The sequence below is a fragment of the Diaporthe batatas genome (assembly GCF_019321695.1).
Source record: "Diaporthe batatas strain CRI 302-4 chromosome Unknown Contig00011, whole genome shotgun sequence".
In the NCBI taxonomy this organism is placed as follows: Eukaryota; Fungi; Ascomycota; class Sordariomycetes; order Diaporthales; family Diaporthaceae; genus Diaporthe; species Diaporthe batatas.
In genome coordinates, this window is record NW_025408558.1 from 1,480,014 (window position 1) to 1,491,491 (window position 11,478).

At 29.3% G+C, this 11,478-nt stretch overlaps 2 protein-coding genes across 2 annotated transcripts; both read left to right on the plus strand.

Moving 5' to 3' along the window:
• Positions 1-7,696: 7,696 nt before the first annotated feature.
• Positions 7,697-8,873, plus strand: KVR01_008983 (uncharacterized protein; the record flags this gene model as incomplete). The annotated part of the gene is made up of 3 exons (XM_044787839.1): positions 7,697-8,157; positions 8,231-8,531; positions 8,604-8,873. The coding sequence occupies 3 exons, from the start codon at positions 7,697-7,699 to the stop codon at positions 8,871-8,873; spliced, it is 1,032 nt and encodes a 343-aa protein (XP_044641485.1).
• A 565-nt stretch (positions 8,874-9,438) lies between these two features.
• Positions 9,439-11,478, plus strand: KVR01_009273 (uncharacterized protein; the record flags this gene model as incomplete). The annotated part of the gene is made up of 4 exons (XM_044784427.1): positions 9,439-9,590; positions 9,677-10,672; positions 10,888-11,035; positions 11,167-11,478. The coding sequence occupies 4 exons, from the start codon at positions 9,439-9,441 to the stop codon at positions 11,476-11,478; spliced, it is 1,608 nt and encodes a 535-aa protein (XP_044641775.1).

Genomic DNA, 11,478 nt, shown 5'->3' on the forward strand with positions numbered 1-11,478 from the left:
TTAATTTTACTTTTATAACTTTTATTTTATTATATTATTTAACTATATAGTTATATTTAATTTATATTAAAGTTTTCTATTTTAAGCTTTCTTTTATATTACTTTAATGTCCTTTTATATAACCTTTATTATTATTATTATTAGAGAGGATAATTAAGTTTTATTAAGTAGTAATAGTGTTATTATTAAGGGTTTTATATAATACTTATAGTATTATTTTTAACTTTAATAATATTAATATTTTTATTATTCTTTATTAGATTATTTAATATAATAGTTATAATTTTATTTTTATTCTCTTTTTATAAATATTTGTAGTTGTTTTAACTATCTATTATATTATAATTCTTATAGTAATTACTAATTATATTTTTTAGTTATTAATTTATTTTATTAAGTGTATTATTATTTAAGCTTTTAATATTTTATAATATATAGGTATTTTATTAATAAACTAATAAAAGTATAATATAAAATATAGATTAAATTTTAAAAGATATATTAAAAATATAAGTTATAAGGTAAAACTTAATAATTATTATTATTAAATATAAGTAAGTTAATAAAATAATAAAGGTATAAGTAAAAGTATTTAAAAAGTATATAAAGTATTACTTTTAACTATAATTATAATATTTAATTATAATAGTTATAATTATAATAATAAATATAATAATAATAATCTTTAAATTAAGGTGATTATAATAATAATGTTTTTATAAGAATTAAGGTAGGATTTAATATATTATAGTAATAAAAGTAGAAGGTTTATAGTATAGTATTAGGGGAAAGTTTTAGGGATTATAGTAATAATAGTTAGAAATAAGTAGCTATTAGCTTACTATACTTTTTTTATTATATAAAAAAGTAGCTAGCTTTAAGCCTTTTATTAACTTATTTATATAAATATAAAGTTTATTATTATTAACTAACTTTTATAAAGTTAAATTTAGTTTTACCTTTATAAGTATATTTATTAGGTTATTTTTTTATTAATTTATTTTATTTTAATAATTTTTATATCTTATATAATTATTATAGAAATATAATATTTATTATAAGGTATTTCTCTTTTATAGTCTTAAGCTTTATAAAATATTTATATAAGTTATATAAATTTATATAAATAATAAATAGAATATTTAATAATAATAGTTATTATATAATTATTTTTAATATTATTATTAATAAAATTTTAATATTTATATTATTTATTATTTTATATATCTTATTAACTAATATATTTTAGATAATTTCTTTATATTTTATTAAGGATTAATAAAGGATATTTCTATTTAAAGTAAATCTTTTATTATTATTTATATAAGTCTTATTTTTAAGGATAATAATATAATTTAATTATAAAGTTAAGTCTTTATTATTAGTAAATAATTTATTTATAAATATAAAAGTTTTACTATATTAAGGTTTAATAATATATATTTTATATTTTTATAATATATTTTATTTATTATAATAGTTATTTATTTAATTATTTATAATATTTATTTTAAAGTTTTTATATTTATATAATAATAAATAGGTTATATAATACTTTTAGTTAGTAAATAAAGGCTATATACGCTCTTTAAGCTTTTATTTTAAGTATTATTAAAGAGTATTATTTATTATTTTATTAATAGTTATAATTTTATCCTTTTATTCTTTTATTTAATTTTAATAAAATTAAATATATTTATAGTTAAATAAGTATTATTAAAGTTAAATAGTTATTTAAATATTAAGTTAGTTTTTAGTTTTATATAAAGCTTTATAGCTTTAAGTTCTTTTTATTATTTAAAATTTATTTATTATTAATATTAATATATTATTTATCTATATTTTAATAATATTAAAAGTCTTTATAACTTTTATAATTAAAAGGTAAGGATTATATATAAAGTATTTTATATAAAGTTTTTCCTTATAATATTTTTAATATATATTATATTAATAAATATTAAATTTAAAAATATTATAAAAGGAATTTAAAATTTAAATAATAATATTTTTAAATATTTATTCTTTAATTCCTTTAGTAATAATATAAAAATTATTTATATTAGCTTTATTTAAGATTAAATATAAATCTATATAATATCTTATATTATTATTTTTATATTATAATATTAAATTTATAATAGTATAATTATAAAGATTATATATTAATTTATATATTATAATATTAAGTTTTAAATAAGAATAATATTTTATTATTATTATTATTTTCTTATATAATCTATTAAGATTTTTATATAGTTTTATAATTTTATTCTTTATTTTTATATTATTTAGGATTTAAAGAAATAATAGTTATTATATTTAATCTATAACTATTTTTAAATTAAATTACTCTTTATTTAATAAAATTATTAATCTTTATTTTATTAAATTCTTTAAAGGGTAAGTTAGATATTATAATAACACTATTTTATTTTAGTTTTATAATTAAAGTATAGTTATTATTTTCTTTCTTTATAAAATATATTATAATAATATAATTTTTAAATTTTAGTAATAATAATTACTTAACTATTAATCTTTATATTTTCTATTATTTAATAATAGGGTCCTTTAAAAATAATTATTATTTACTTTTATTTTTATTCTTATAATATAGTTAAACTATTATAAATTTAAATATTATTAATCTATTTAATAAATTTAATATAATATTATAGCTATTTATTATAATAACTTTATATAAGTCTTTTTAACTTTTATATTTATATTATATATAAATATTATATTATAATAAGTAGTTTATATTATTTATTAGTTTATTTTTATATTAATTATATTTTAAACTTATTATTTAATTATAGTTTTTTAATATTTTTATAGTCTTATTAATAAACTTAACTTACTTTTAAGTTAACTATAAAAGGGTAAGTTATATAATACTTATAAATAGGTATTAAAATAAAAAAGTTAGTATTAAGTTATCTAATTTTATTATATTATTTACTATCTTTATAGTTATTTATAAAATAGTATTATTATTTATATTATTATAAAGCTTTATATATAAAATCTTATATATTTATTATAATAAGTAATAATATTTTTAACCTTTTAATTAACTAATATACTTTAATTAAAACTTATTTATATATAATTTTATTATATAAACTTTAGTATAAAACTTTAAGGATATAAAGTTTATATTTATATTATATATAATAATATTTAGTAATCTTTAATAGGTATTAATTTAAAGGGTATAGAGTATTTATTAAATATATTTTACTATTATTAATTTAAGAAACCTAGCTTTTAGAAATTTATAGTTTAATTTATTATATATAAAATTAACTATTTATTTAAATATATTATATTAATTAGAATTTTATAGTTAAATTTATAATTATTATAAAATATAAATTTAAATTATTTTAATATAAGTTTATTTAGTTAATAATATTAGTATATCTTTTAATTTTCTTTAAAATTTATTTATTTATATTTAAATACTTAGTCTTTTTAATTATTTAATATAAATAGTCTATTATTAAATATTTAAATTAATAATATAACTATTTTAACTCTATTTTTAATAAAAGTAAATAGTATTTATAATTTTATTTAAAAAGAATTATAGGTATCTTTATTTATATAGGATTAATATAACTATTATAATATTATAGTAAGTTAGTTTATTTATAATATTATTATAATAAACTTTAAGTTAATCTATATTAGTTAAATAGAGTAAAAAAGTTTATATATTTATAATATAAAATATTATAAGTTTTATTAAAGTTTTTATATTTATTATTTTTAATAATTTAATTATTATTTTATTATTAAACTTTACTTTTATTATATTTATAGTTATTATATTTATTTTATATTTTAAATTTTCTTTTAAAATATAAAAACTATTTTTATTTAGCTATAAAACTATTAATACTCTTATATTAAGGAGAATATTTTAAAAGTATATTTAAAGTATTTATCTTTAAAAATAAACTAATTAATTAGTATAGTTATTATATTTTTAAAGATATTTTTTTATTAATTAATATATAAAAATTAGTTTATAAAGAAATTAATATTTACTTTAAAAATTAAATATTTTTATTATAAGTATTATTTTTAATATTTTCTTTTATAATTATAATATTCTTTTTATTTATATTATATTCTTTAAAGTTTAAAAGGAATATTTTAAAATCTTTTTTAATAACCTTTATATTTATATTATAATATATAGCTTATTTATACTATCTATTTTTATTAATAATATATTTTATTAACTAATAACCTTCCTTTTATAAATAAAATACTTCTTTCTATAATTATTCTCTATTAAAGTAATTTCTAAATATCCTTTAACTACTTTTATAGCTACATTTAAATCCTCTACTTCCTTATTAAAAGCTCTATAATAGTTATTCTCTTTAAACTTTAAACTATTTATTATATTATTAGTTAATATAGTATTAATCTTAAAGTTTATCTATTATATATATAATAGTTATATAATTAAGTTTAGTTTTAATTATTAAATATAAATTTAAAAATAACTTTTATATAATTATATTAATTTAAATAATACTATCTTTAACTTTAAAACTCCTTTATATACTTTAATAACTATTATATAAAGATTATTTTCTTTAATATAATTTAATTTTAATACTTATTAGTATAGTTATAGCTTATTAAGTATTATATAAAGTACTTTATATAAATCTATTTTTAAATATTATATTTATATTTTTATAAAGGTTATTATTATTTAATTTATATAATAATATTAATAATTTAAGTTTATATTAAAATATATTTTAATTTTTAAATATATTATTATAAATAAATTAATATAACTTATAAAGTATAAATAATATACTTCTATTTAATCCTTTAATATTTAAGGAAAGATTATATAAAATTAGTTTAATTAAATTTTAATATAATAATAAATATTAAAAATATTTTTATTTTATTATTTAATAAGTTATATAGTTCCTTTAAATACTTTTAAAAGAGTTAAAGATTTTAATAAATTATATAAACTTTATTAATTCTAATTTTTATTATTTATATAATATAAAGGAAGTATTTTATATAGGTTATACTTAATAATAGTTATATATTATAAATATATTAGTATATATAACTAAGGTTATATTAAATAAAATATATACCTTTAATATAAGTTTTATTTTTATTTTATAAAAAGAAATATAAGGTTTATTTTAATAAATTATATTATTTTTAATAGTCTTAACAGCTATTATATAAATAGTAGTATTTATAAAGGTTTTAATAGTATATTAGGTAGGGGAGGTTATCTAACTAGATATAAGCTTTATTTTAGTAGGTCTTATATAAATTCTAGTTATAGTAGATCTAATGGTGGAGGTACTAGTGAATTTAGTAGTAGATTTTTAGGTTATTCTTAAGGGTTTATAGGTAAATTTAGTGGATTTTCTAACTATCCTTTAGGATTTATAAGTGGATTTAATAGAGGGTTTAATATTATAACTATAAGTAATTATATATAATATTTATTTATTAAGGACTTAAAGTTTAAAATAATATTATAAAGTTTATTATTTTATTATTTTAATTATTTTTAACCTATATTAAGACTTATAGCTATAATATAATAAGTTAGTTATTATATTTAGTATATACTCCTATATTTAAAGAAAGTTTTTAATGTTTATTAGTAAGGTATTAATAGTTAAGTAAATATCCCAGATATTTAAATTAAAATCTTCTTAAAATATAATAAAAGATTATTATTAAAAGCTATTATTAGTTATAGTTTATTAGTATGCTTATAAGTATTATAATAAGATATTTTATAGGTAAAGTTATTTATAATAATTAGAATTATAGTTTTATTTTAATATATTTATAATATATAAAGTTAAATATTAAATATTTAATTAATAGTTTATTTATATTATATACTTTTATAAAATTATATTATTTCCTTTATTTTAATTATTACTACTTATATTTATTATAATAATTAGTATTTTAAAAGTATTTTTAAAATTTAAATAAGTATTATTAAAGTAAGTATTATATAATAATATTTAAATTAGATAATATTTTAATAATTATATATTTAAAAAGGAGTAATTAATAATAAAAAGTAAGGGGATTTTAATAAAGTAAGTAGGTTAAAAATAGTATTATTAGGTAAGAAGTTAGGTAGAGTAAACTATTTAAAGAGAAGGAGTTAAGGGAGTTATTTTCTATTAAGTCTTCCTTCCTTCCTAATCTAAGAAAGTTTAATAACTTAAAGTAGCCCTATACCTTTTATTATTATTACCACTAATAGTTATAAAGCTTATCTTACTTTTATAAATAAATATTATAATAAGTTAAATTAAAGTTATTAAGGTTGTTAATATTAATAAAAATATTATTTTTTAGGTATAAATCTTATATATAATAATATATATTATAATAAAAGGTAATAAATATATAATATTTATAAAGAAAGTTATTAAACTATATAATCTTTATACTTATTATTTAAGGTTTATATATAAAGAGGTCTATTATATAATAAGTTATTATATAATACTTAGTTAATATTAAGGATATTATAATAAAGGGAAATTAATATTAATAGCTTTTTTTATCTTACTATCTATTATTTAATAACGACTAATTAGTATTAATAGAATATATATATATGTTTATAGGAGTAATTATAGTTTATTGAGGTGGTGTGTTCTAGCTAAGTTCTGAGTGTACCCTCGCTTCCACAAGAGTGCCTGCTATATACTAGCTAAAACGTACCTGCCTTACGACAAAAACCTCACTCAGAAGTACCAGCAGTTCTTGAACTCGCACGTTGCCTTCTGCCAACTGGTATCTCCTCCTTAAGACTCTGACGGTCCATCTGAGACATAGCATCTATCACCGGGGAGACCCGGGGCGACATGGTCTTATTTGGCCGCTGGTTCCCGAAGGCCCTCTCGTACAGGGGGTTTCTCAGATCTCTAAGCCTTCCCTCAATCTCGTCAAAGAGATCGAGGAAGCACAGCGTTAAAGACGTGTAGTCCAGGGTGATTCCCTGGTCACGAAGGGGACACTTAGACAGAGCTTGCCTTATGGGTCGACACTGCCTGGGGGAGCACAAGGAAGTGCCCGTGGCCAATGTGAGGTTGTGTGCATTTGAACCGAGGGTTGACGGTGTTCTAGTCGATGGTGTGTGGCCAGCTTGACCACCCCCCTCCCCAAGGATGTTCCAGGGCTAGGGTTATCGCAGGGGTGAGGAAACCATGGGACCGTCCCCACTTCGGACTCTCATCAACCAAATGCAACTCAGAACTCCGTTCCCTTACATCACCGAAACACCACAACTGAAATGACTGGAGACCGTCACGATCTGATCCCATTTTGATTGAGCTGCTCAACTCTCCGACAATTTCAGACGTCGCCCCGCGTCTGGTACCCTCGCGCGTCCTGTGCGCAAGTGTCTGCGGCGCAGCACCGCAACTCGTTGCCCCGGCTACTCCCCCGCGGCCGCTTTTCGCGACCCGCCTTGCAGCCTTGCAAGGAGTACACAAACAACTCCCGCCAGCGCCATCAGCATTTCAAGCACGCGCAACCCTTCCTCCCCGTGGCCCCACCAACCCACCGTCTGGAGCATCTGCGTCTTCAGTCCATCACTCGTTCGACTCTCCCGGCTACGCCTTTTTCATTCTTCCGAATCACCACAATGTCGTCGCCGGAACCACCACAGTCGCCGGTCGGGGCCGTCGAGGCGGCCCGGCGCGAGAGCCAGCAGGCCGCGTACAAGCAGCTGCGCGCTACTCTGAAGAAGCTCGATCGCCTAGACGTCCCCGTGCTGGAGGACTCGCACCTGCAGGCCCTGGGCATCCGCAAGCTCCCTGATATCGATGTCGACGAGTATGCGCCGTTTGACCCGGAACCTCTGTTCTTTCGTCCTTACCCATTGGGCGAGGAGGAAGACCTGCCGGAATTTGTACACGATTCCCTTCAGGAGGGCTGGTATGATCCGGACTTGCAATGGAAAAAGCCTTGTACGGAATCGTACTGCCCGGGCGATTTGATTTCTTATCGTCACCATTGCTCTTGTGCCCGATACTGTTGGGCGAACTGCATGGCTGGACAATTCGATGACGGTATTATGGGGAAGACACAATGGCGTTACACCAAGTGAGTAGTGATTGGGCAGTTTTGCGTCATCCCGGTCTCGAAGATTTGAACACTGACAATAGCCATGATACAGCTCTCTGTCAGACGACGACCGCATGTACATAGAGGAGGACATTTCCCACAGTTTTACCCGCACCTGGGGCCGCGGCCGGGACAGCGGCTGGGAACTCCTCGGTGCGTACGGCACTCCGGGCTTCTACATGCAATTTTCGACTTTTGATAAACTGGATATGAGCAAACCGCACATTGGTGTGGCTGTGTGCGACTCATCCAGGAGCAGCGAGGCCACTCTTGCCAGTGAGGTGGCCGCAGCGATCACAGTGCTCAAATTCCGCTTTCGCCGCGGTGAATTTGTCCACTTTCACACCATACCTGTAAGACGTGTTCCTCCTTGCATGCGTCTATTGGCCGCACAGACTGAGGGGGCAGAGACTAATGCTCTTTAGATCATCATCTACAGCTTCCACCACGACGAATCTGCTCGGATTACCCAGGCGCATTGGGATGATAAGGGGCTCGTCATCCGCCACTCGAGGTTGCTTGATCTCCGCGGTGACCAGCCCACGAGGGATGCTTATCTTTTGATAAGATGGATGGCCAACAAGCCAGTTGGAGAAACTGCCTACCATGTCATGCAAGAAGCCAACAGTATGGGCAACGCTGAGAGGCCACGGCCAGATTGTGCCACACGCTGGGACATTAGTGTGGGGGCTTGACGGTATCATGTGGTTACAATACTTCAATTTGGAACCGTGTTGCTGCACTGCTATTGTTCTATTTGTGTTGTCGGCTCATGGATCAGTTGGTTGTAATTTGAAACACAATTGTTTCTTCCCAGGCAGGTTGTTGGGGGCGCGTAGAACTGCACCGATCGGCTGCTGTCGTTTTCGGCCCCCCTCGGTGGCTGCTTTGGCCTCGCCTGATGCAACCTTACCAAATCTGCGGCCAAGCCGTGGTGCAGAGCAATGAGGCCACTGCGCCGCCACGCTGCTTGTCTAGCGGAGCACACTTGATGCGCAACCAATAGATGGTGTCTTCGCACAGGTCAACAAGTGGCCGTTGGCTGGACTGCCTGGCCTGCTCGAAGGTCGCCAGGCCCGGCCGACCAGCATGCATTATTTTATTTCTGGATGCAGCCGTTCAGGCGAACGCCTCTCCGGGCCCCAACGACCGTCCTCCCTATTTAGAAGACATGGAAGCCTGTGAAGACCTCTTGCACCACTCGGCCACTCGGACTTCCTCGAAATTATATCGCATAGCAGCATCATCTTTGGCGCAACGATGTCGACCGCATCTATGTCGCAGCCGGCACCTCTAATCGAAACCAACAAATGCGGCCCGTTCACGGGGAAAAGTCCAGAAACATCGGTGATTTGGGATCGCTTTGTCGAAGAGTACCTAATAAATCGTGCTACAAATGAGCTGGAACCAGAGTGAGGAACTCCACGCCACGTCTATTTGGTGAAAGCATTCTTCGATGTACATGTGGGCAACACTGACTGGGTTCTATTACTACTAGGTTGCGCATTGGCTCTAATCACATCCGTCTTTGCGGTCTTAGGAGATGGAAGGCCGGCAAAGAGGAGCCCAAAGGGTCCGCAATGAACATCGAACATTTCCTTCACCTTCGCGCTCTTGTCCAGAACCATGTCAAGGAACCACTTCCGATCCAAGAGCTGGTTGATCTGAAGTACCTCCATGCTGCTGAGGAGTTTTTGAAGGAATGGCCGGAATTTGAAAACTACATTGACCAAGTTCCCATCATTGACCCAGCGGTGGATGTTGACAGCCTCGGACTATTCGCTGGGGCGAAGACGATGCAGAATCAAGTACTGCTCGATGCTTACCTGAACGTTGCCCAAGATGACGCAGACTCATTCGACGAATCTGTATCGGAGACACCTTTAAAGAAGGGGCGCTATAATACGAATTTCTACGGAAAACCACCAGACAACGACGCCGCCGACGAGCAAATCGTCAATGAATCCCTGATTTCCTATGCCTCCGCACTCACACGAAGGTGGATGATCGAGAAGACCGCAGCCTCGCCCTCTGGCGCCGACCAGACCCCATCCAAGGGCGCCATACCAACACACGATTGGATAACAATAGCAGACTGGACAATGTCGCGGGACAGGTTTTACATCCAGGAACGCGTAAGAGACAACGACGCCACACAAGATAGTCACATGGCGGGCTTGAAACCAACCGCGAGGAATGTGGGCGACGGACACTCGTACGGTCGGATCCTGACCAGCGAGACAGACGGGTCGTTATACCGCGTAGGTCCAAACTCAACAGAGACCCTTGCAATCGTGGAGTGCAAGAAACGCTTGAGAACGAAGAATATGGTCAAGATCGAATGGCAGGAAGCGGCGGAAGTCGTAGCCTGGTTGAACCTACGGCTTCGCACGGAGTCTGAGGACCGCAACCTGCAGGGTGGAGGAAGTTTGTCACCTAGGAGAGGAGTCCTGAAGCCGAAGCCAGCTTACAAAAGCTCCGCAGAAAAGTCCCGGTGAGCTATCAAAGCCCCCGTTGTATGACCTAGCTGAGCAACACTGCTGGATGAGGCTGAGGTATCTACGCCATCTCGAGCTGTGGAAGGGCTGGGCAAACCCCGATTCTCATCTATTCTTCCACCCTCCGAGTCACTCACTGCACCGCATATTCCGCTTTCAACTTCATTTTTCACCATGTCTTAGCACCCTGGCTAATATGCTCTCTCCTCAGTTGTCTGCTCCTTGCTCAGGACCGGGAAGAGATACACATTATCATCGGAGAGTGGGATGCAATGTACGAGGAATACATCATTGAAGGTAAACTCTCAAAGACCAACATCGACAAGCTTGATCAGTTGAGAGCCGCAAAGGATCCGGCGGTGCGTGATGCTGGATTTATTACCATGCATGTGTATGGGCCATTCGCCCGATTCACACAACGTTCCAGAGACCGAAAGGACAACATGAGGACGCTCAGCACTAACCTCCTTGCCCTGTCCCTACACCTCAGCCAAGCGTCGTGCTCTCCTTTTTCTCGAAGGAACTCTCCTCCCGGCTCCATACAGCTTCCCCCTCAGCGAGGCGAGCCGTGCTGCCCCGGGTGCACCTGTGGCTGCAACTGCGGGCCTCCCCTAGGAGTTCCGGGCACCTCCGAATCTCCGCCGGGGCCTCCAAAGCCGCCGTCGGAGACATCGGGGACACGCAGGGGCCGGCAGCAGAGCCCCCACGAGGGATCAGTACCAAGGGAGGCGAGCAACAAGACGCCGTCAATCTCTACCAGAAGCTCTTCCTCTTCGGGAAGACCGGATCCGACGCCGAGTAG